At 45.6% G+C, this 26,658-nt stretch overlaps 1 protein-coding gene and 1 long non-coding RNA gene across 7 annotated transcripts in view; both read right to left on the minus strand.

Moving 5' to 3' along the window:
* Positions 1 to 5,065, minus strand: part of DPF3 (double PHD fingers 3) — a 170,847-nt gene extending 165,782 nt beyond the window's left edge. For 3 of the 5 annotated variants that reach the window (XR_013952334.1, XM_080596063.1, XM_080596061.1), the window contains exon 1: positions 4,909 to 5,053. Coding sequence is in view for 3 of the 5 variants with exons in the window: in XM_080596063.1 (XP_080452189.1) it covers positions 4,909 to 4,940 (32 nt within the window). In the remaining 2 variants the exon portion in view is untranslated. Of the gene's footprint in view, positions 1 to 4,908 lie in introns of all 5 variants that reach the window. The other 2 variants (XR_013952333.1, XM_080596064.1) reach the window with 1 other exon arrangement.
* Positions 5,066 to 5,250: 185 nt separating this feature from the next.
* On the minus strand, positions 5,251 to 26,542 carry LOC308196684. Of its 2 annotated transcripts, XR_013952345.1 has the most exons (6): positions 25,353 to 26,542; positions 23,464 to 23,559; positions 20,788 to 20,871; positions 11,657 to 11,728; positions 7,521 to 7,692; positions 5,251 to 6,728 (listed from the first exon to the last, which is right to left on the minus strand). It is a non-coding gene; the product is annotated as an uncharacterized lncRNA (long non-coding RNA). The 2 variants fall into 2 exon arrangements; XR_013952346.1 differs by lacking the exons at positions 5,251 to 6,728; positions 7,521 to 7,692; positions 11,657 to 11,728 and adding an exon at positions 17,651 to 20,389.
* Between the last annotated feature and the right edge of the window lie 116 nt (positions 26,543 to 26,658).

Below are 26,658 nucleotides of genomic sequence, written 5' to 3' on the forward strand. Positions count from 1 at the left end.
TGATAATTCTAAAAGATGCATTATTCCAGACAAACACACTTGAATGTCTCATTTCTGGACAGCAGTGGCACAGCCAACAAGATGGACAAGGTCTATTCTTGAGAGCAACCCCAGAAAACCACACTTGCAGTTTCAGGAAAGCAGAGGAGGAAATTAATTTTCATTAGGCTGCACAACAGATGAGCCACATTACCTTCACTAGAGTCCACCACGACTCCCTCTGAAGACAAAACCCCATTTCGCTTCATGTGCCGTGCTCGTGCGTGCTCTGGTGAACTGTTCCCATTAGTACACTGTGAATCCAATCTAATGGGCGTCACGAACACAGACCATTGGACACATGCTTACCTTTAAATGATTACACCCTCCAAAAAAAAAAATAAAATCATATTTTTGGCTCTTTGTAGCCCACCCCAGATAGTTCAACATTGCTTTCACACACCACAAATAGCATGTTTTAAAAATCTTTTTTTTTTTTTCAGTGACAATTTTATGGCACAAGCTCCATCCATCCACACCAACAAAACAAAATTACAAAAGACCTACAACAACTAATCATGCACAAGTTACTCATGCAACCAGACAAAACACTGTAACTAGTAACATATTTATCAGACTCTCCCATATTCAAACCAGCATATCCTCAGGTCTTCATAACTTGGCTTCTCTCCTCCCCCTCTCACCCCAACTTTGTTCTTATGCTCATGTTTCCCTGCATAAATACAAAAACATTCATCCATCATTTTCTCTGAAGACTGGTGCTGGGATACAGAAAAGAGAGCGTTCATGTGGGCAACAGTTTTGGCTTGAAATGTGTCACAGTAGGGCTCATTTATGTTTTTAAGTGACTTCAGAGCCGTACTGGAAACATTGTAGAGATTTTGGTGCATGATTTAATGCGTCCAACAACCCTGTTCTGTCAAGCAGAAGAAAACTCCCTTCTACAAAGCCACATTAAAATCACCTTCACATCACTTGTAAACACTGAACTGGCAACCTAACTGTCCACCTATTTCACTGCTTCCACCTGCTGAAAAAAGCACAGCACATTATACTTTCACTTTAATACTAAAAATTAGCAACCAGATGTTTATGCAACAACGTTCAGGGGAAAAAAAATATGTGTATATATCTATATATATAAGTCTTCACAAGCACTTAATCACAACATAGCGTTGTTTCAGGGGTGGGTAACAGGATGTGGAAACAGTTCTGAGTCCCCAGCTTGAATTCCAGCCCAAGTTAACACTTACGAAATACTCTTGCCATACAAGACCCAAAGACCTACTCTGGTCTGATGCTGACATTAAGCAAGGATGTGAGCACCGACCTTTTTTCCACAGGTGCCTCATGCCACAGAATTCATCACAAGGATGGCCAACTGGCAGCCCAGGGGCCAGAGCGGGCTGTCAAGGCAGTTTTATCTGAGAAGGCACAGCGACTGGAAAACCACCCGCTGCTGCCTGTTTGCAGCGGGAGCACAGACACAGAACAGGCCTGGTAGGGCTTATAAGGTCAGCTCCAGCGCTGTACACACCAGACCGCACCGATACGCTCCCCAAACACCTGGCTGGGAATAAACCTCTCCCCGTACATCAAAGCTGTCCAGCAGCACAGCCAGCAGGTAGGTGACCCAGCCTCACAACGGGGGTGCAGCTCGCCTCTTCTGCCCCACGGGCTGTCTGGAGCGAAAGCACAGGAGAGCACCGGCACTGCTACTTACTCTGAGGCCAGGCTACGCAGCGGCAGCAGCTCCTCTCGTGCGCGCTCAGGCAGAGCGCTACAGCATGAGGGAATCTCGCACGCAGAAAAGGCAATAGCCTAACATATGTTGCAGTGAGTATGTTTAATTGACAACCTGAAATAAAAGTCAGCTGTGGGAGTAAAGACAGAGAAAGGGTGGGGGGAAAATCAGCTCCGCTTCTAGATAAGACTCTGTAAATTACAAGATCTTAATTACATTAAATGCATTATGGTACCATATGCACATCACTAATAAGGCAGAGATGGGGAAAACGTGACGAGGTGCTAGGGCTGGAAGCCGAACTGCTGCGTTCTAGGCTCAATCTTTGAATTAGAAAGTTTCTTAACCACTCTGTCCTAGTTTAGTCGTCCATAAAACAAAGGCAATAATCTTTTCTTCGCAGGGGTGTTGAGAAGTTTAATTAATTAATGTTTACAAAGTCCACTGAGATTTCTGACTGACATTTTAAGTCACTCAGAATACTATTTAACAGCATTTGTTTCTTCTATTGCCCTGCTCAAACATCTCCACATTAAGATATTCAAAGGAGTAGAAGATGGAAAGAGAAAACATGGAGATAAGTACTCAGGCTACTGGAAAAGACAGCCCAACAAATCCAGCATTTCAAATCCACTGCTGCCCCACCAAAGCTGTCTGAGTACTGCCTTTTCCACAGATGAAGAAGAATGCGTTTGTCCAGACACTTACTGCCTTTCCCTTGTTTCCCAGGTCGGTTAAACTTAGATCTCCAATATTTTTGCCTGTAGCGCTGTGTTGGTAAACCAGGTATTAAACGGCAGAAACAACAGGCAGTTGTGTCAGGTTGATTGGATCACTGGAAGAAGCGAAGAGAACAGCAGAGGGACGAAAGCCCCGAAAGAGAAGCGGCAAGTGAGAAGAGGTAGAGAAGGAGGCGAGCTGAATGTAAGGAAGTGCCCCTCATCGATAAGGGACTGAGCTATTCTACCTAATGTATTCCCCCAGATGTTCAGGTGCACTGGAATACATTACCCCGAGGGACTAGCCTAGCATGAATAAGGCCACATATGGGTCCAAGTGCCGGGGAGAGACTGCATATTGGACACACTTAAATGCACATGCACACACGGGGAGCTGCTCGATACCTGAGCTAGGATTTCTCAGTCTAGACATTGTCCCCCATCTGAGAGCAAAACCTTTGTGTGGCCAGTTTCTGTAGGGGGCGTTTGTGGGTTTTGCGATACAATCAAAACGCAGACAGAGGAAATGCAAATGTCATTCAGCTCCCTTTCATTGTCAGGAAGGACACATGAGGATAAAATACTGTACGCTGCATCCTTCACCCTATTACGTGTCCTACCGCTTTTGTCCTAATTTAGCCCATGCATAATTTATTTACATGTGTATTGTTTCCCGATAAGCAACTTTCAAGAATAAGTGAAAATGATAAGATGTTTTATTAAACAACTTGTTAATAAAAAATGCAGATGGTGTCGGCCAGCCAGCACCAACTCCCCCACACGCACCCCGCGCAGCGCCAGTACTTTGGGAGGCGCGGGGAGAAAACCGACCCCGGCACCGGGTGCCTATTGTTCCTCCTCTGCCCCCCGGGGAGGAAGGGGGAACGGATCGGACCCGGCCTGATGCTGCCCTCCCCGACCCCAGCGGGGGCAGGCGGGGGTCCCCGCGGCCCTCCGGGGGGGCAGCCCCACAGCGGGGCCGCCCGCACGGCGGCGCCCGCTCCCCCGGGGGCTCCGCGCCCCCCGCCGGTCCCCTCCCGCTCCCGGGGGCCGGCCGGGCACTTCCGAGGGCCCGGGGCGAGCGGGCTGGAGCCTCCCGGGGCGGAGCGGCCGGGGCGAGAAGTTGCCGGCGGCTGCCGAAGTGCGCGGCGGGCCGGGACCGGGGCCGGCGGGGCCCGCTCGGCCCCCTCGGGACCTGCGCTCCCGCTCCCCGCTGGCCGCGGTGCGGTGCCACCGAAGGGCCGGGCGGCAAGCGGGAGGGCAGCTCGCTGCCCGCCGGGGACCGTGCGGGTCCCTTCCCAGCTCCAGCCCTCCCTTCCCTCCGCGCTGAGGCAGCGGCAGGAATCCCTGGAAAAACCTCCGAGGGGTTTTCCAACTCCAGCCGGAGAGACTTGAGTCAAAGAAAAAAAAAAAAAAAGAGAGACTCTCAGCCTCAATTTCATCTCTGAAAACTCAAAGGCATAAAAACACCCACTCGGTGCAGCCGGGAAGTGCAAACGAAGCGGCCCCGGCAGGTACTCCGCGTCGTTAGCGAGAGCGCTGCCCCCGTGCGCGGAGAAGTCGCTCGGGCAAGGCTCCGGCAGCTCCTGTCCCCACGGCCGGGGCCAAATCCCCCTCGCCCTAATGCCTCCGGGGATTAGCGGTGCGCGCCGCGGACCACAAGGAAAATAAAGGACGCGAGCCAGAAGACGGCGGCCGCTCCCGTTCCGGGCTCGGGAGGCCAGGGACGGCCGGGCACCGGCACCTGCCCCCGTCCCTGCCGGTGTCCCCGTCCCCGCTGGCTGCCCCGGGGCGCTCCCCGCCCGCGCTCGCTGCGACCCCGAGCCGCGGACGCGCTCAAGTCCCCGCCGCTCGGGAAAGCGAAAGCCTGGCATATGCAAAGCAGCCCTCCGGACTTCCTGCCCCAAACCCGCCAGCGGCGGGCCCGAGTCATTCATTTAAGGCGAGCCCGCCGCCCTCCCTCCCTCCCTCCCTCCCTCCCCGCTCCCCGCCCGCACAGCTCCGCGCACACCGAGCTGCGCCGGCCGTGCCCCCGCCGCCGGAGCGAGCCCCCCGCGAGCCCCAACTCCTCCGGGGGGCTGCGGCGGAGCCGAGACCCGACCCCCCTCCGCCTCGGGCCGCCCCCCGCCAGCCCAGCCCGGCCCCGCAGGACGCTGTCAAGTGCGCGCACCCCCGGGGGCCGGCGGGACGCGCCGAGAGCCGCGCAGCGGGGCCCTCCGCCGCCCCCCGCCGCCGTGCCCCCGAGCCCCGGAGCGCACGGGGAACGAACTCGGGGGCTCCGGCGGGTGCCGCGGGGCGCACGCCGCGAGCGGCAGGGGGAGGCGGGGGGCGGGCGGGCGGGCGGGCGGAGCGGCGGGGCCCGGCGGGGCGCGGCGCGGCTCGGCGGGGCGGCGGGGGGCGCACCCCGCGGCGCGGCGGCGGCGGCGGGCGCCGGGCGGTACTCACGCTTTGAGGGGGTTGTGAATGACAGTCGCCATTTTGCTACAATGTAACCGAATATTGGGGCTCGGAGTTCTAAAGCTTCGCTCAGGGCAAGCGGCCGCCCAATCGGCGCGCGGCGTGCCGGCCCGCCGGCCAATGGCGCGCCGGGGGCGGGGCCGGCGGCGCGGGGAGTCCTGCGGGGAGCTGTCAAAGCCCAGAGGTCGCTCCCTGCCCGTGCGGCGGGCGCCCGGCGGCCCTTAAAGGGGCAGCGCGCCCCGGCACCGGCCCGCCGCCCCCCGCCGCCCCCCCGGGGGAGCCCCCGCGCCGCCCCGCCGCCCGCCGCGCCCCCCGCAGCCCCCGCAGCCTGCCCCGCCGCGCTTATGTAACGGGAGCAAACTCGAGCGAAGTCGCCGCCGGGAGGACGGCGACGGGAGGCGGCCGAACCGCGCGGACCGGGCGCGCCGGCGGGAGCCAGGTGGGGCGGGAGCGCCGAGGGCGCCGGGCTCCCGGGCTCGGCTTCGCGGGGGCCGCAAGGACCGAGAGCTCGCCCGCAGGTGTCCGGCGCAACGCAGCCTGCCGGCACCGGGGCAGAGGAGAGCAGAGACACGGGAACTGTTACACGCAGGCACGGAGGGAGGAGGGAGCACCGCATCGCTTCCGTTTGTTAAAATTCACCACAAGTTGGCAACAAGTTAAACCTCCTCGGATTTGGTTTTGGCCCCTCTTCCCAAAGCGCTGCTAGCTCCCAAGTGAACCCGGCTCCTGTGCCAAGCAGAGGGAGCCGGCTCTTCCCTCTGAAGCAGCCGGTCACAAGCCCGGCTTAGGAGAAGCCGGCGTCCTGGCAGCTGGGGGGTTGCCAACGTGCCGAGATCTGTCCCAAAACACGGTTCTGGGGAGCAATCCTTAAGAACGTTTCCATTATCGTATTAACTGATATTACTGCGTATAGCAGCGGCCCAGGTGACACTGAAGGTAACGTCAGACCCTCCTGTTAGCACTCTCTCGCTGTTCACAGGAAAAGCTAACCACAAACTGCCGAGTCTTCACAAACACGCAGTCGGTGCACGCGCTGCAAAGAAATGAGCGGTCTGCGTGCACCTGTACTGGTGACCAACCCCTCAGCTAGTGACCTGCATCCCATCCCACTAGTGTGAGGGTTTCTGGTTTGACTTATTGCCATGCTGTTCACGCTGCAGAACTGGAGGCAGAACTGTGCTGCTGAGAGAAGGCACCAAAGTTCAGTCGTGCTCTGGAAAGCCCTGAGACACTCTGATGCAAAATGGTGACATTTTTAGAGAATAAAAAAAAAAAAAAAAAAAAAGTTTGAGGTCAGTTTTAGAAGTTTAACAAGCCTCTGATCCTGTTTGGCTGGATGTATAGTCCCATTCCTGCTCAGCAGGCAAGGGGATCTTGCAGCTTTGTGGGGAGAGAGGCTTGATCCCATTTTGGCAATACACACGTACTTCCCTTGCGGCCCCTGTTATTTGCACATTGGGCCTTTTTCCGCTACCAGCAACCCCAACAAACAGCGGTATCTGCCTGGGGGGTTGATGGGCTTTTCTCCCAGCCCGATCCCGTGTTACTGGCCAGGGGAACTTGTCAGAACTGCCTCGCTCAGAGAAATCTCCCAAAAGGCCAAGGCCAGAGCTGCCTTATCAGAACAGTGAGAAGTCTCACCCGTGAGAACGAAGACATGCAGCGCTGCTCATACCTGGTTTTCCTACAGCGTGCTTCCCGGAGAATTCCACAGCGTTTGGATTACTGTTAGAGCTGTAAAAGAGGCACGGAGCACGAGTGGCATTTCCTTGGTAATGACCTACATAACTTATTCATGGATTCACCATCTGAAAGTAAGGGGAGCATCACAAACTCATGTTAATAAACATTTAAATCATACCACAGAGAGCTCCATATCCACACACACACACCACTCCATCATCAACCGATCGTTTATGATTTTTATTCTGTTTTTGGGTTACCATAAATCACTAATAAATACTGTTAATGTGGATTTACACTAGCCATAAGCAGCAATTCAAGCCCCACACATCTGAAGCACACTCAGTTACACTAAGTTCCAACTTCAGGAACTTACATTCTCACTTAGCTTCTGATAGTTGTACTCATACCTACCCAGAACATTAGGAGGAAGCTGCAAGAATATATATCTATCCTAACAACATTCACCATAGAAACATTAGGTGGGCATATTTTTAATAAACGGTTGCCAACTGTTTGGACAGCCAACGTTCATATTTTAAAAAAAAAGGAAGGCAGGTTTTGACATAAAACTATAGCAGTAAAATCTGAGGCATCAACACAAAGCCTAAGCATTCTGCCCCTACGGGGCTGGAGTGAACAGGGCTTTGGAAGGTAGAATCCACATCCTCACCCCAGGCCCCGTAAACACAACTGCAGCTGATCTCCACCCAAGTAGAAGAAAAACAGTGTCCTTTCTTTCCACTGTATTGGAAGTGTCATGTCTCATACATCATATTGCTACCATCCTGATCCGCACTTCTGTTATTTACATAATGCAACTACATTGATACTTTATGTGAGGGGTCAAAAACATTCCTGCTCACCCTGCAAAGCCCTATTTTGGCTAAGGACCACTCACTGTGAAAGAGTTTTACCTTCTATTTATTGTCTCCTGTTTTCCTTTTTATCTTGTTAAGTTTTAACGCAGAGTTGTTCTTTTCTGGAGCTAGGGAAGGTTAGGTTCTTGCTTACACATTCCTCAACTCTTGTGAATTGGAAAGTGAAACAAACTAGACAGTAACACTGAAAGCCACTGATCTAATTTTGCTGTGGAGGGAAACATAAAAGAAACAGTTGGTAGTCTACCAGAAGCCACATGCTTTTTTCAGCTTTAATATTTCCAGATATGTCCAGCAATATACAACTGTGTTTTGTCCAAATACATTAATACTCAAAGGACCAGATTCATACAGATAAAAGTACTCAGCATGCTCTGTGAAAGAAGACTTAATTTGTTACAGCAAAACAGGGCCCCACTTCCACAGATATCCTGCAACAGATTTGAAGTCTTAACCCCTTTTTATTTATTTAAAGCTTTGCAGGCATCTCTCATACACTGTTTCTTGTCAGCCCTCCTCCTCCTTTTCTTTGATCTTTACCAATAGTTGAGTTAGCTGAAAGGGGAGGGAACAATATCAGTGTCAATGTTACAGACTCAACACCAGCCCTCTACAGACACATCACGAAAAATCTTACACAGTCAGCATAACAAAGATAACCAGGGAGCTACACAGCGTAAAAATTGGCGCCAATGATTCATTTTTTGTAACTTTGGGAATCCCATTCTTAAAAGGTGACCTCAATTTTTTTTCCCCTCTTCCTCCTTTCCTAAAAGCAAAACTCCCCTCTACAGCTACAGCAACAGTTTTCAGATGCCTTCAGGCTCGCTTCATTTGGGGCCTGATTCTGACTACCCAAGGTTTTCATTTTGTATTCACTATTCAGTTTTCTATCATATTACACCTGGGTTATATCTTTGCCAAGATATGGGCTCAAGTCTCCTTATTCTTAAATGAAATAAGTGACAAAATAAGTGTGTTTTTCACACTAAAGACGAGTCCCTGCTACTAGATAAGTACACTAAGGTCTCGATCTGAAGTTTTCAAAACTTTGGGGAAATGGAATTTGTTTGAGGCTCCAAGTTTTAGTTTCCGGTCTGACAGAGTGCTGAAAATCTATTTAGGGTGGTTAGAAAATTCTTTACGTTATTATGGATTGTTCTTTAGTTTCCCCCAACTGCCTAAAACAACCTAAAGAACAAACTGACTCAGAAGGCAAATGCATATCTTTATCTCCTGAAGCGCAAGATTTAATATCCGTGCTCACAGGTTTGTCTTCCTTGTAATTCCTTAAATGAATAGCTAGCTAGGGAAAATAAAAGAGAGGTGAACCATTTCGGTGTCCTTCTCACTCCCCTCCATTAAAAGGCTGGGAAAAGAATTTCTACATCTACATCCATTAGTGGGATACAGAGACGGTCCCCTAATTCATCTGAAATACCCTTATGCCTCCCTGCCTCCATCTATTCCTGGTGCAGGGCTAAAAGGGAGTTTCTGAGGTGCCTTGAATCTCAGAGGGAGTCGATGGTACATATCAGGGCATACCTGCATGGGCAGGTGCAGGCTGTCCACACCCCGAACTGTTGCTCAGTCAGTTGGACCAGATGCTACAGGTCTGCTCCAACATGGATGCATCTTACCTGAGTGACCTGAGTTGAGTATATAAAGTCTGATTTGACCCTCCAAACAAGTTCCTCATCACCACTGTGGATGGAGTCCGGAGGGTCTGACTGCATACTGCATACAGTTTTAACCACCCTTTTTTTTTTTTTTTTTTGAAACACAGATTTCAAATGAGGTCAGAGAGCACGGTAACATGATGACCTCCTCGTGCCCAAGAGTAGAAAATAGAATGTATTACCTTGCTACTCTATCTTATTTCTAATAAGCACTGAGCACACACACCGTAATTCTTATGATTCTAAGACAGGTTTAACATTTGGATTGAGCATAATGAATAGTGATAGCATTCTACCTGAGAAAATTAACAACTCGGAGAAAAACCAAACTGCCACATTCATTCAGAGAGTGTTAACTTTGAATTTTGCTCTTGATCTGAACAGCTTCACCTTCATTACTGATGGGACCACCTCGAAGAAAGGAACGAATATTTCACTGACTACCTGGTGACTCCGCTGTGGAGACTGGTATTTTTATTCATTTAAACCGTAGGCAGAAGTGAGCTGTGCAGACACAGCTTGAGAATAACAACAACTTTTCTTTCAGTATCCAAACTTCTTTGTTTATAAGACGTATTTCAGATTTTATAGGGCCAAAGAAACAGATGTTATCATAAATACATTAAAACAGGTTACTTTTGTAGTATACAGTTTATAATAAAACCAGTCTATTTCAACTACATTAAAATTAAACTTAACCAGAAAATTTCCCACCTGCTAATATTTCTAATTAACATCTGTCAAATATTTATTTTCAGTATCTTAATTAATAAAATCTTCAATGCTTTCAGCTCATCTTCCATATAAATATGGAAAAAATACTGTGCTGCAATTTTTTTGCCTTTCATTCTGTTTTGTTCCATTACTTTCAAAACAATTTGAGTACAAAAAGAAGACTAATCTTGCCAATCTATAACTCAAAATATCTTTCACTTTGTAAAAGTTCAGAATAAGAAAAATAAAACCTGATGGATTGGTTGAGGTGAAAAGGAAAAAAAAATCCATGTAAACAGCAGAGTGGAATTAGTGAGGGGATAAGAAGGCACTAGTTCATTTCATTGCACTGATTGGCCAAACACCAGAAGAAAGCACAAGTAAGGGGGAAATAAAATACTTTTGGTTTTGTTATCTTTTAAAACTTGCTAAATAGAAACAGCTTTAAAAGTGTCATGCAATTGTTTTTCCATTTCCCATCCAACTTTATTTTGGTAGAGGAGAGGAACAACAGAAAAGTACTGACTGACCTGCCTAAAATACCAGGCTTGGACAAGCCTAACCTTAAAGTTGGCAGACTCCTGGAAATCTCAGTGGACACAAGGTACTGGTATAACACAAAATAGATCTTGGGAATTTATTAAAGTAATTGCAGCCTACGTCACAGTACAGCCAGTCCTGATTTACTTGCTCCCCCAAGTCTCCTCAATAACTTGCAGTTGTGAAGCTAATTTGACATACATTTCCCTAATCCAAACAGGCTCTCAGGCCAGAATTCCCTCCTTCAGAATTTTGCTGATACACTTGAACAGAGAGAGCTGCATTGGTAAAATCCTTTACATAGAAACAGCTTCACCAAGGGTGGGGTGCTGGTTGCTGGGGGGGTTGTTTTGTTGTTGTTTGGGTTTTGGGAGGTGGGGTGTGTTAACACCTCAAGGTGTTCCAAGGGTGGAACAGCTTTGCTGTCAAGGCCACCTCCTCCTAACACAGAGGCCACCTCTCCAGCAGGAAACTCTACCATACAGCTCTTGCCCCATCCATTTCTGTACCACATCTAAGCCTTTGTGTCAAATCTTCCATAAAAGCTGAGGCTTTTGCCAGAGTTGACAGGCCTTTGCTGACACTGTTACTGTGCTGCCTCAACAGAAAGCAGCTAAGAAGAACATGTCAAAGATTATTATGAAATTCCAAGCAAAGAAAGTGGCTGACAGGATAATGCTTGATTCAAAGCCCATATTTTTGCTGTTACTGATGCTAGTTGTTAGGCTATTTCTAGGACTATCCTGCAGAGTCCTTGTGCAACCCCAAGAAATACTGCCTAGTGCAGGACTTGCTCGTGTGTCTGTGTGTGCATATGTGTGTGTGTATCTATATATACAGAGCCAGATTCTCATCTTCATGTGTATTGCAAATATGGGACTACTCATTTCATCAGTACTACTGCTTCTGATTTATACCAATATCTACAAGTGTAAGTTTAGACAGGCATCGTCCCAAAAATCACAGTTAATAACTGCTACGAGTGAACTCAAGCAGGCAATAGAGGCTCAAGCTTGTTCACTGGTATGCCTGACAGCCACATACTCTTTCCCCTACACTGCTACAAGTAGCACTCGTGTATACTACATATTTAACTCATCTTCAGATCTTGGTAGGAGATAGAAAGGAGTGCTACCCAAGAGCTGAGAGTAGAATGCAAGTCTAAACATGACATCATCACATGAAGTTTACAGTCTATCATGCCAGCTGTGCCACATGCAGAAAACCCAAGTGCCCTACCTTGCTGTTCTTTCCAGTGTCTTTTTTGTTGTAAAGGTCAACCAGCTAGGAGCATTCAACCAGCATCTAATTCTGAAAGAGAAAGCACTGGCATCTTCAATATCAGGAAAAAAAAAAAAAAAAACGCCACCAGATATACCTGAGGATACATCATAACATTTAGAATATTTTGGTACCTATCATGTTCAGGAGCAATCAAGCACTACCGTTTTAAACAGAGCAAAACTCTGTAGAATTAGGATAAGACCAGTCACCTACTAAAGTCAGTGTCTTCTACGTGCTGAATTCTGCACTCACTTGCAAAACCCAAAGGGTTTGCCCATCTCTCACACAGCAGAATGCTCCCTCCCATCTGGTGTCTATTATGACTAAAGCCCTTATGAAATACGATCTAAAGGCATTAGAACAATTTTGTTAAAGTAAAAACATTTACAAAGAACAGTATTACAGCTGCTGCTGCAATGCTCCAGCCTGCACAAAGTAGACTAGTTTACTAAATTATTTTCTTAGGGGAGATTTTCCCTGCCTGGCTCCTGCAGGCATCAGCATCCCACCACCAAACCTGAGCAGTGGGAATGCAGCTTCCAGGACCTCTGTGCAGCCAACAGCTACAGAAGAAAGCCTTAGGACTGATCCTTACCCGCCTCGCTTTACAACTCTTCAGTAATTGTACCAGCAAGCATAACTGACCTGCATTCTTTGCTGCTCCCTTTTGGCCCTGCAATAGCTTCTAACCCTCTCCTAGCCACTGGCTAGTTCTTCTCTGAATTCTTTTATTAAAACATTTTCTCTCCCTATGTAGTAATAATTTCTCCTAGCAATCATAACCATCCACTCTCGTCATTCTTCTAGACAGAGCCATTGGCTAAATCCATTTAGGGAGAAGGGAAAGGATAGCACAGAATGGTCTGAAATATACTTGCATTTGCTGTGGGTGAGAGGTGCTTATTGCTTAAGATCATTCTCATATCAGACAAGCGATGGATTCCCTTACTCTATTTATATACTTGGAATAATTCACTAGCTAACACTTTTCCCAGCTAAATAAATGCCCACCTCCTGAAATGGATTCAAACTTCTGGAGCACTGAGGTTACACAACAAGGGTCAGTATACAAAGCACGGTGCCAGAGACATGCAGCTGTTTCCCTCACTCACGCTCCCTCCTTCTGATTATTGAACATGAGAATCCCACTTGTATTCCAGATACAAACGTAAGCATGTTATATTCCAAAGCTGGGCGCTATTCCAGTCTGGAGTGCTGGGGACATCCAAGCCTGGCCTACTTGTCAGCACAGCATCAAGAATGCTGGGAAAATAGGCATTCATTTTGCAATCACTGCATATTTAAATTCCACCCCACCCCCAAAACATACAGACACACTCTAACCCGCTAGCAAAGTTTCCTTTCCAGGCCATATCTTTACACAGATACCCTAATTCTTCTCCTTAAATGAATATGGAAGACCTACACAGCTTTCAGAAAAGTTGTATCAAGAGAACACATTTGTCTATACATAGTCACTGATACCATTCGTTTCCTGAAGGTGAGCTATACTGTCAAAGACCTTGTGGAAACAAGACGAGGACAAGTAGCCATGCAGGTAACAGAAAGTGCTGGGGTGCAACAGGACCGGGGAATAATTTAGGAAGCAATGGCTGCTAAGATCTGGATATTTGGAAGAAAGGATCTAAAATCAGAGTGGGATTATATAGCTAATGTAGAGTCACTACAGACTAAGAGCCCACAACTATAGGACACCTTGAAAAAGCAGACTGAAGGACTTTTGTGTGCTGCAATATAGCTGTGTAAGCCAAGATGCACGCAGCCTAAATTCCACGCAGGTCCCTACGCCTGGTGTTTCCTGTTGGGTAACTCTGGGAGTTAGTGGTTTTAGGGACCTAGTTTTAGTCTCCTTAATGCCGAATGTTTGGGCTACAGACATTAAAAACAAACAAACAAAAAATCCCTGCCGGTCAGATTGTGCTCCCATTTGAAGCACGCAGCTCTAACCTACAGGCTCGGTTCTGCCAAGGCGGCCTCAGCAGGACGAAGGGCTGTCGGGCACTGCCACAAGCCAGCCCAGGCTGCACTGCCACTAGGATTCACTCTGCACCTACAGCGGCATGAAGCAAAGCAGAGTCTCATCTGTGCTTAGATGGAAGTTGTCAAACGTGCGCATGCTGAGCCTGAAACTTTCTGTGGACGTTTTCCCCGCGTGAAGCCGGCGGAGAGGCGGGTACTGCCTGAAGCCCGGGTAAGCGGTCAGCGCTCCTGGCCTCAGAACCAGCATTTCTTCACGTGCCCACGGGCGCAGGACTGGGCCCATACGCGGTGTGCCTTCATAGACGCGGGGTCTGGATTAAAAAGCACCGAGAGCAGGCGCCGAGCGGCGCCCACCCGCAACACGCGCTGGGCCCGCCGGCGGCTCCCCGCACCCTCAGGCCGGGGCCGCCTCAGGCCGCGCAGGGCCCCGCGGCCCGGAGCCCCCTCGGTGCCCGGCCGGCAGCGGGCAGCGGGCAGCGGCCCGGCCCTGCGGCGCCCCCTGGCGGCTGGTCCCGGCCCGCCGGGGCGGCTCTGAGGGGACACCGCGGCGGGCGGCCCAGCGCGGCTCCTTCCACACGGTGACGGTGCGCAGCCTCCTGCTCCCCGCCTCCCGAGCGCAACGGCTTCCCCCCGAGAAGGCCGGGGCACTTGGGTTTGCTTTGGACGGGAGAGAAGAAACGGGATAAAGCGGTTTTGACACGGGACAGCTTAAGCACTTCCCACAGCAAAAGCAAATACGATGTCTTAAAAGAAAATCTGATGGAAAGTTTGAGTGACAGTACGCCTTCACAGCTTTGAAATGCAGCAGACTCAGTCCATTTGGTAACAAGCGTGTCTCTTCACAATTTTCTCCTGTGTAAAAAAAAGGCACGCACAACTGTGGCAAGTCACTGAAAAGCACCATCGGAAACCTGTGGGGATGTAGCACCTCAATTCCCAAGGTGTCCAGCAGTTTGGCGTGGTTTTGTTTCTCAGTAACAGTCTCTGGATGAGGGACTATTACATCAGGTAGCAAGGAGGAAGGACTGGCACTCCTGCTCTGCATTTTCTCTCCTGATGCACAATGGAAGGCAGGGCAGAAGACAGGAGAGTGGGAGAAAGTACTCAGCCCTGCAACTGAAAATTATGATAATGCAATCCACATAAAGGAGCCGAATTGAAACTCTGAAGAAAACCTTTGTTCTGGCTTCTCCTACTTTTTGAGGGCTTGACTTTGCAATCTTAATACTACTTTTATTTCTCTTTAATCTATCGTATATACACACGGTATTATATGTATATAGCTGTCATGGATGGCTGTGCGCCACTCTGCTTTTCCCAGAACACTGAATACACATCTTGGTGCTAGGATAAAGAGGTTACATCCCAGGACTTTTATTTTGACCATTCTTTGTACACATGCAAACACACAAACATGCAAACAGAGTCCCTCTGCGGCATCTGGGCATGCACGTGCAAGCATGAACACAGACCTACCGAGTCTCATTTAACCTTTGAAGTCAGGCTGGAAGCCCTGGGACAATGTCAAAACTACATCCAAAAACAACTTTAAAAGATACTGCTATATACACAACATTATTAGTTTTTCTTTTCACTTTGCTTTCTTAGTACAGAGATGCTTCTCAAAAGCCAATTTTTGAAGTGCTTTGTCGACTTTTGCTCTGTTCACTTGAAATCATAGTTCTGTTTGTAGTATTTTAATTATTCATACAGGAGCCAAGTCTGATTTTATAGGGATGATGATGATGCTTCAGGTGAAGAACAAAACAGAAGGATCAGAGGAACACCTACACAGAGGTAGTGCTTTCATGCCAAAATTTTTAGTCAGGAAAAAATCAGGTAGGCGAAGGATGAAAAAACATGTAGGAAGTGTCATCTACATGAAGGTTAGTATTTCTTCACCATACAGTGATCTTTAAAGAAAGTAAATCTGACCCCAGTGACTGATTGTGAATCTGTGTGTCTATCAAATGAGACTTGTTAATCACATCCTATAAAGCCAAAGAAGCATATGAGACATTTACTTCGATAAAGTCTTACAACACAAAGTCATTTAAGTAGAAGTATTTAAACTGATTTCTTTCATAAATGTAAGTATCACTCAGTAGCTTGCCATGCTCCAAACAAAGCCAAAGTCAGCAATACCAGCCAGTGGACACCCTTGACAAATGCAAACTCAGAATTTCAAGATCAGATATTTCTTGTTTTAAGAGCACATACATTATGGCATTGTTTCCATTTGTCAAACTTAAAGTAGGTTTCAAGCTTATTATAGACAGATCTTTCCTTAAAGCTGAAACAAAGATCAACATGTAATGCGTTTCTTCAGACTACAAAAAAAACGTCCTCCTCCAAGGAGGAAGGGTAAACATAACACTCAGCCCAAGTAATTGTCTCGAGAAAAAAAAGCCTTTAGCAGCCTAAACATCTTAAATCCTTCCACTTAGCCCAACTTGTGCTGAAGTGGAAGGAGTTTGATGGATTGCCTGGGAAAGGGATACAATGGCGAAATGGTTTGTCACCGGCCTTGGCATCAGTGCACCTGACATTACTCTTGAGCGTTTTGAAAGCTGGGCAGGACGCTTCTGCTGCCACACTAATACAGAGCAAATTCCCACTTTTCCACCTTAACCCTCCCAACCCTTCACACCACATCCAGCCACAGATGGGTGGCAGGGCAGAATGGAACAGCCTGAAAAAAAGCCAGTGGCAGTAGCTAATACCAAATGGCTGCCCATGAACAGAATGCATGCAGAGAGCCTCCTACAAGAAAGAAGGTGCTGCGGCAGGTTGAAACAAAATGCTATGGAAAAGCCAAATAAATGAAGTCTTATAATTTGTCCATTACCATTAGGAACATTAAAGGACACAATCCAATTGCTACACCCAAAATTAACAAGACTGTGCTTGTTTCATTCCTCAGGTGAATTTAGGTAGTCACATCACACATCTGACCCAGAATACTTATAAATAACCAAAAACTCTAACAAACATATTTTGATATTTTAGGTCATTGCCTCAGCAAGATGATCCAAAAGGTGTACTGGAATCTCTGAGGGAAATGCAAAAGGTTTTTAGGTAAGGAACCTTTAAATACCTTTCCAGGATTTAGCACCTAATCCAAACTCCATAAAAATAACCCTACAGACTTAAATAGGCTTTGCATCAGATCTGTCAGGGTGTGTCCTTACACTCCATGGCCAGTCTTGCCTACCTACCAGCTACGTCATGACACAGTCAACCTGGAGCTGTCTGCAGCTAGCTTGAGTAAACTGGGCCAAATTACTGCAACAAACTACACTAGCCAAGTACCATGCTTACTGTATGCTTTACAGGTGAACAAAGCTATGCACAACTTGGCACGAGAAAGGAGCTGCTGGGCCATCTTACAGGACTTACTGTCTCAGGCACTGTTCCATGCAGGTGGAGCAGTACAGCCGCTAGTTCTGCAGACAGTGGTTGACGCTGACTTGCAGCCCCTCTACAAGCTCCACCATTACAAAGCTTTTACACAAGCACACCACAAATGCTGGTCACAAGTCTGAATTTCAGAAATGGAAGAGGAAAGATTGTTTCATAAGCCAGCACAGTCTGTCAGTAATGTTTTTACAAAATACTAAGGAGACAACTTTGAACTGGAACACTTATGAGTTCACTCCTCCTAATGGGTAGGATACATTTAACATGTTAAGACTGATACAGTTTAGATAGATACAACAATCTCTTAATGGCATTGCTTGTATCCTTAGATTATATCTACTATAACACAACCAATAGAACCTATCTGTGGCGCACATTCAGCAAGCATTTGGCAAACTATGCATTTCTTCTAAACCACACCTTGCATATTGCAGCTCGACACAGGCCAGCAGCAGCACAGACCCCAGATTCTGCAGCAATAGCCAAGCCCTAATAAATTATTTTTTAACTGCAAGTACCAAGCTCTTGTCCTCATTAGGCACAGCCACATCCTCTGTGGCTGTGCTGCACACAAAACTTTTAATAACATCATTTCTAGTTCCTGTAGCACTGCTTGTCACTACCAGCAACATTGAGAAGGAAATCGGGGCCACTCAATAAACTCTTTCCATTGAAACTCTTTCATTGCATCAAACCACCTTGCACTAATTCAGAAAGGCTGTAACCATTTACTATCAGACAGTACTTTTCTAGTGCATTCCAAGTCATTTCATCAGCAGTAGAATCAAGGGTCTGGAAGTAACGCATTTTTTCTGAGCTCTGCCCTGAATCAAGGTCCCCTCAGTCCCCCAAACGAAAGGACATTGAAAGTAAGTTTTCAAGAAGGTCTCTGTGACAGTTTCCAACCAACTTGCAGAGAAGCTTTTTTGGGAACTGAATTTTATTGTTGCCACACAACTGAACCCAGCAGGAGAGACACTGAATCATAAGACACTAAAATGGCAGGTAAAGCATGTGACAGACATGGAAAAAAGCCTAACTTTCCACATACAACTTTAGTCTCTGAATTACTTATTATGAGTCAGGAAAAAGATTTTAGGGTATAAACAGGAGCTGCTTGAGAACAGCAGCTTGCTATTCAGCCACAAGTCAAAGACAGCACACTCCAGGCACTATGCCACAATGTAAGAATCTATGGTGTGCCTAATTTCTCAATACTCTATACGGTTTGTTAGAGCTAGAAAAGACACAAATAAGGATGTCAAAGATGGTCAAAGATACAGAACAACTTCTGTTTTTTGTACAAACAAAAGGACAGGGCAAGGGGGTCAAATGTTGGAAGAGATGGTTAAGGTGAGATACACTATAAGTGTATGTCAACCAATAGAAGGGGCATAGCTCTTGCAATCCTTCTTAAAACAAAGATGTCACGTGCCAAACAATTTCTAAAAGGCAGGTTCAAAATTAACACCAAAGGGACTTCTTCAGGTTGTTAACAATTAAGTTATGGAATCCCTTGTCAGTTTATTTTGAGGGGGGTCGGGGTTTTTTTGTTTGTTTGTTTGTTTTTCCCTGGCTAGGCAACTGTGGTTTTGATTATTTTGTAATATTTTTGAGGTTTTCAGTGATTTTCTTTAATGAAATTGTCATTATCCTTCAGCAGAGCCAGTTTACATTACTTAGTCTATAGCTATGCCTGCAGATTTCCAAGCAACCTACACTTGATTGTAATGTTTATTTTATCTCTAATGTCCTGCTTTCAGCTATCTACCCAATCTAAGCTTTTTTTTAGCCTCCTGTCATAGCATACTACTGAACAGTAAGCATTTCTCAAGTACAATTATCAATGGACTGATTATTCAATAACTTGGCCAATCTGCCTCAAAGTTCAACCCAAAGAGATCATGATAAGCAGGTCAAAGAATTCCAAAACAAAAAAGAGAAGACCCTCAGAATATTTTCTGCTATTTCTTTCACCTTCATTTAACATAATATATTTATGATGCAACCGCTACATAACACTGGTATCTCTCCTAGAAGCCATTTTTAGAAGACAGTCTCCTCAGGTCAGAAGAATTTCTCTGTTGGACACGGTATACATACAGATCTATACCACGTGAAAACATTCACCACCTATTTTAATTTTATCTAGAACCTACAGGAGCAATTTTACTTTGCTTACTTATCATCATACAATACCTCCTCCCCTTTATGTTACTGTTCAAGTTCTCTTAGACCTTGACCTTATGCACATGCACACACCACATGAATTTTTCTCTTCTTTCAGACTTGGCATTCTGAACTGAGGTGATAAAATAAATTCAGTATTCAAGGTGAGGATGCTCTACCAGCTGGCATAATTGCACTGTCTGTTAGCTTTAGGAAAGCAGGCACATTTTATAAAGAAAGAAAGTAAATGTTATTAGTCAGCTTACACTCAATTGTTACCCAGGTAGAAAAAATTGCTTGCTGGGTAATTAATACAGCCTAAACCCCATGGTCTGGTAGCATCTTAAAGTCTGTGGAAGCTCTTAACCATTTTATATAGAGTGCTCTGTCATCCCTCCTGATTTCCCGCAAGGTTATAGTACACAGCTTGTATTATCCTACAGCCAGATACTTCAGTTATTCTTTCCTTGCAACCTGCAGAACTTTCCAGCTCCCAATTAGGAAGTGCTTTGCTCAGGGAAATGATAGCTCAACCAACCCTGTACACCATCTTCTATATCCTACCTCCTCTTTCAATCCCCATCCAATTAATCTGAGAGCTAAAGTTTGTCATTTTAGAGTTTTAATTTCAAATTGACAAATTTGTTCTTGTATGTGAAACAATTACAGCTTCAGTTCCACAAAGAAGGCATGCGGTTTCAGTTGTCTTTATACTTTTTGAAGGCCTTACAAAATACTGCCAGGGGTAAGAGACTATTCTCATCTGCAGTTTTGTTTTAATTCAGTGAATTATGTAGTATCTCTTTTCAGAAATAGTTAATTATTTCCCCATAAGTGTTGTATGTCTTGGTATACAATACCTTTTTATTTCATTTTTTTTCCACAGCTACAATGGAGGTGACAGATCATGAACTGCACAGAATTTTTTTAGTTTGTAGATATGGCACAGATCCTGCAATGCCATTCCCATGGGTGGACTTCTTCAGTAGGCGTATGTACTGAAGTCTACAGGCTGACGTCCACAGTGATAATTACAACTGCCCACAGTTCACTGTTCCCCAGTTTCCGTGCAATGAAGCAGAGTGTCTGCGGAGCCATCTAGGAGACGTGAAACAGGCACCCCAGCAGGGTGAAGGCACCACCAAGACCAGCCAAATACCAGTGTATACATGCAATTAAGATGACTGAAGGCACAGTGGTCTAAGAATAAAATTTAAGACTGAGGCCACAATGATAGCTCTGGAAGTATCCAGAATATGAAAGGGTATATAAATAGTAATCAAGACATGAGTAGAAGATACATATTATCATTTTGAGTCTAGGTATCTGCAGATTGATCTCTTACTTCCCCTCAATCCCTTACCACCAAACAAATCAAAGAACCCACACATGCCCTCTACAGAACGTACTGATACATGGAAACTAACTTTCCCTCCTCCCACCCTTCTTCCTTCAGGATATACTCCTGAAAGACCTCAAAAAAAGCAACAACTTACTCTTGATACTTTACATCTCAAAAACCTCCCACGCTAGTCTGTAAACACTGGGCTGAGCTTCTTCCTCCTCCTGCTCTGTTCTTCCTGAAAGAGGATTGAGAAGCAAGAATTCTTATTAGATAAGACTTTCAATCCCTTTTCTCTCTCAAGAAAGAGACCACTTGAAACAAGAAATTCCACCATACATCTTCAAAAACAAGAGAAGCAGGGTGGGGAGAGACACAAAGCAAGTACTTTTTGTATTGTTCAAACAGTACTTTTACAAGAGGGTACATCTACAGCACAGAATACAAGATAATTGAGCTAGCTCATGCTCCAAGACAGCACTGTTCATTTACTGTGCATTTCTGAGAACCACACTCACATGATTATAATGCTTCCCGCACACAAGTCTTACAAATTACTTTCCTTTGGATGAAAGCAGGATATAGACTGAGAAATGAAGCATTAGCAGCCCTGTGACACTGTGTATTTAGCTAAGTTGCTATGAACTTCAAAGATAAAGCATTGCTTTCTGAAAGTGAAACACTGATTTCCAGATTGACATTACTGGAGATGTTTTTTTTTCCCTGCATTATCACGGGTCTCTACATCTGTTCAAAGCCCGTGTATTTAATATAAAAAAAAAATCCACTAAAAAGATGATTCCTGTGGTCTATACCACCAATTTTTCCTCCAGTGGGAAATCAACTGTCAGAGACCTGACATCCACTATTGATGCGTAAAGCAAAACAGTTCACATCTCTGTATAATAGTAAAACCTCACATCCAAAGCAGACAGGGGAAAAGAAGAAGTACACAAGATTTTGACCCCAAAAGAAAATACTTCCTAGTAGATTCTGACCAATGCTTCTCACTGCCACATTTTTAAATATGATGCTGAAAATCAATCTTGTAATCGCAGCACTTTGTGTATTAGATACCCATAAACTGAACAAATTAGTCTGGGAGAAAAATGAAAGAGCTGCCAGCTGCCACTATTCCAGAAATGACATTATTTATACCATCAACTTAACCTTCCAACGCAGAATCCTAATTTTTCCCCTATGAAGACGCAGGACAGCAGTATTCAACACAGTTTTCTTGAACAACCACACCATGAGTATACTATATTCTACAATGGCTCTGCAAGGAATAAAAAGTCCAGTTCTAGTTCTGTGTTCTGGCAGTGTAAAGCCTAGTTACAATCCTTACCTGCTTGACAGATGATTTTACCACCTGCAGACAGTTTGTTTTTTTTTTTTTAACCAAAAAAAAGTTCACAAAAGCACTAAAATCATTAACAAATAGGTCAGGTTTTGTTCTGAAGTGACAGATGCGAGACCTACAGCACCACAGGAAAAAAGACAAAGCAGTCACTTCTGCCCTTAAAACCACTTGCAAATCCCATGCCTTCAAACCAGCATTCTCTCTATGCATACATAAAAATGTGGTATGGAAGTCCTGGTTTTGTAGATTGATATGTTCATATATGTGTATGTACATACAACGTACATACACCTACAGCTCCATAAGGATAGGTACATGGATCAGGAGTCTCCCTGCAATCACCCCCTTACTGAAGTCAACAGTTAGGGGAGAATATTGATCTTTTTCTCCTTCTCCTTTTTTTTGTCCCCCAACCCAACCAGCTCCAAGTGGAGGCAGCAGCACCACAGCTCTGCACGCTGGGCTGCTGCAGTCACAGGAAGCGATCTGCAGATACTGAGGCAGCAAACAGCCCAGCCACCTGTACTGCCCCCAGGAGAAAGTGGAAGGTGACAATGGAAGGTCTCAGAGAGGGGCTTTTACCAGAGACCACCTCCTGGAACCTGCTGGCCTGTCTCATGAGACCCATAATACCACAGCTCTGTTTCTTCCAATATAAATTGTTGGTACCTACTTATGCTTGTACAATCTACAGTAAATCTTCTCACTACACCAAAAGTCATGAAATCCTTCCACTAAAATCATCAAAAGTATAACCTAAATATCTTCACTACCGGCTTTCAGTGACACCTTCCTATGCACGTGTGTACAATACTAAGGGCTGATAGATACAGAGCCTACCACAAAGTTTCCAGGTGTCACTCACTGGCATAGAAGTACTCCTTGCCATATTAACAGCCAGAAGTATTGGACTTTTTTTCCCATTATTCTTTAAAATTCCTCTTAGCAAATGCAGTGAAGGACTGTGAAAAGTGCAGGTGCATTGCCAACTTTTCAGTTTTAGCCACTCACTCCCTCCCCTCCCATAACCTGCAGGGGAGACAAAGCTGATTCGTCAGGAGAAAGAAGTTTCTCCTTCCCACTTGGAGAGAACTCTGGTTACAATATGTAACATCAGCGCCCCTGCACCTTACAGCTATAAATACAAATAAACAGACTAAGTAGCATTGCAAAGGGATTTGTTGGTGTACTTCTGCTTTTTAAATTGATTTTCATAGATATTCAATACTTGCTACAAAGAGATCAAAACGAAGTGCCCTACAGAGCCGAGAGGCAGAAGTTTTGTGTAAGTGCACTGCTGCTCTCTACTGGGCCTGATCAGATCTTCTCCCATATCTGTACACCACCTAGCAGACCCTAAAGGGAGCTGCATCTCTGAGATCAGCAGGACTGCTTTAGGAGCTCGAGATTTGAAAATAAAATAAATGCACGTTATTAATCCTTATATAAATTATAATAATTAATCACCTCAAATGCTTCAGTGGTACAGTGGTTTGTTCCTTCCTCCATGACCTGATGCAGGAGAACCCAAAAATGATTTTCACCATGAACAGCAGATCTACCCTGTGGGACAGCAAAATATTCTAAGAACTAAAATAAAGTCAAGCAGCCACTTTCATATGCAAAAATATCTAAAGTCCTCGATGGCATTGCTGCAGAACTATTGCAGCACATAAGGCAAAAGGCATACAAGGTTACAAAGGATCTTAATGTAACTGCTTTGATTTCACTGGAATTAAATTAAGGCTTAATTGTACCATTAGACAAAATCCTGCTTTTGATTACCCTACACATTTGTGGGCCCCTGTACGCATTCCCGTTACCATAGCTTAATGAGTTGCCTTGAGTAAGCTAAGCTATAACTAGCAGACCACGTACATTCAGCCCCCAACAAGTATGAGATAAAATACATAGCTTAATCCTCAGCACAAAAGACGTTTGTGCAAACTAACCCTAGTTTTCACAAGCGACTATTAAAATGGACACAGGTTCAGGTATTGACACTCAGTTGAAAGACAACACACTGAACTGCAATAATTCTAACCCAATGTCTGAAGCATAAATTCCAGTGTGAATAACAAAGTTTGTTTTTTTACAGAATGTTTTAATACAATTTACAATTAAACTTAACTAGCAAATTAAGTACAGACTGAAAGCATGCATTTAATGGGCTACCCAGGTATAGATTTAGCCCCAAGTGACATAAATAGAAAAAAACACCAGAGCAAACGGGGAAAAGAACTTGAGGTCAGACTGTGTTCTGCAGAGCAGTGCAAGACCTGGCCTGAGAAGAGCAGCGTTCAATAGCAACAGCACCAGCACAGCCAACTGCACAAAGTCAGACTGAAAATAACCGCTTGTGCTGCGCTTCTCAAACTGAAACTTTCCCCTCCTTTTTGATCGTTAAGCTTCATGAAAGTTGGGCCACTGTAAAACATCACGCAGCTCTCATACCCGAGTACAGCCTGCAACACTCAGCACTGGGAAAGCCTCAGCTGAATCCACTTTTGGGGAACACAACTCAAAGGAAGTTGTGTTCCTCATGGAAGGGGTCCAAAAGAGAAAGCAAGAATGACCGGAGCTGGAAGTTGTCATCCATAATATCTGAGTGAACCGGCATTCTTTAGCCACCGTTTAATCTAGAGAAAGACTCACGTGGAACACCATAAGCAATTTTCAAATATGTAATATGGTTACAGATAAGAGGGAATAAATTGTTTTCTACATCCATGAAAGGCATAAGGAAAAGCAACAATTATTTTAAATTGCAGCAATAAGCATTCAGGTAACATCTGAAAAATCTTTCAGTGGGCAATATAATAAAATAACCAGAACAAAGTGAACCAAAAGGCTGTTTCTGTTAATCTGTTCTTAAAACAGATTAAACAAACAATTGCTAAGGAACAATGGAGGGGTGGTAAGCATATGTGGAAGGGGGTCTTTTATTTGTTTTATATATTTTATTTGCATGCATACATACACACACAGAGAAACCCAGTGACCTCTGAAGTCTCTTCCAGTCTATTTACATGTACAAGCTTCTATAATAAGCTTGCAATACAAGTGAGAAAACAGATCATTTATCATACTTCTCCCCGAAGGTAATTCTATCTTGGTGGAATCAAACCCGCAGCTTACAAACAGCACATTGGTCACAAAACCTTCAACACTGCTCACTGGCATCAGAAATTAAAAAGTTGAAATAAGGCCAGCGAAAAAAAACAGGTATAACATTACTTGTAAAACATCTGATGTTCTGAAATATTATGTACGAGCCAGAAACAACAGGGAAAACGATTTCCTAGACTCCTGCCCACAGGCATATCATCAAATTTCAGATGATCAAGTATCAATACCTTCGAAACTGTCATTCTGGATCCAGTCTACGGCATTCACAGTATTAATGACTTAACAGCTCCCAGATAGTGCTGCTCATGCAGCTTTCTATAGGGCCTTTTACTCTCCTCCAGTTAACGTGTGAAAGTTCAGAATTATCTTGTGGAAGCTGAAAAGCCAGTATTGCTAAACCACCTTGAAAAACAGGCCTAATCAATGAGAAATGCCTTAGGACCAGACCACACTGGTCCTCTGCCTTTTAAAGAGGCAAAGAAATAGAGTTCACAAGCCATACAAGCTACAAGTGAGTTCTCTGACTGTTCCTACCCTTAAAGGCATACTTTCTTTGGCCACTTTTATTTCTATGCATTTTGAGCTTAAGGCCAAGTGAGTGAGAGAGAGCAAATGGAAGAATCAAAGACTGGTTTGGGTTGGAAGGGACCTTAAAGATCATGTAAATCCAACACTCCTGCCATGGGCAGGGACACCTCCCACCAGAGTGGGTTGCCCAAAGCCCCATCCAGCCTGGCCTTGAACACCTGCAGGGAGGGGCATCCACAGCTTCTCTGGGCAACCTGCTCCAGCACCACATTGCCCTCTGAGTAAAAAATTTCCTCATAATGTCTAATCTCAGACTACCCTTGTTTAGTTTGAAGTCATTACTCCTTGATTATCTCCCCAAAGTTACTCTCACACTAAGCACCACAGCAAGCTTGCGCAAGGTGTAACCATTCCGAGAAACAAGTTAGAATTCTGTTGTTTATTTTCCCAATATTGGGTTTTTATTTAAAAATTATCGAAGTGACAAAAGAAAAATCTAACTTTTTGTTTGGGCGGAAAACAGTTAAAGCCAGCCTCGAGCACAACCTTAGCAAAGAACAGTGAGCTGTGCCTCTTACAGGAAGGCACTGAGGCAGCAGTTGCACCTTTTTGTCGCCCTCCTCCTGCCAAGGACTGATCCTTCCTCCCCTCACCCTCTGTCAGCGCTGGTGCAGATGCCGTGACACCACCTACCTAAACTTCTGCTGCCCGGCTCAAAAAGAAAAAATAAATAAACCTAAGCGTTATGAGACCCCAGCTGGGAGGTCCCTTCAGAGCCACCCTTCCCAGAGCTGAGGGAAAGAGCTGCGGCGACCCCCATCTCCTCAGAGCCCGGGGCGCACCGACGCCACCCCTCACGGCACCCCGCCTTCACCCCCCAGCCCCGGGCCTCCTGGCGGCCGCCATTTCCCTCCCGCCCCTCCTCGAGAGGCAGGGAGTGAGGCAGGCGGAGCCCTGGCTTTCTGCTATTTGGCGACTGAGCTGTCTGTCAAGCGGCAGAGCCGG

This window comes from Anser brachyrhynchus, assembly GCF_964034855.1.
Source record: "Anser brachyrhynchus genome assembly, chromosome: 5".
NCBI classification, from domain to species: Eukaryota; Metazoa; Chordata; class Aves; order Anseriformes; family Anatidae; genus Anser; species Anser brachyrhynchus.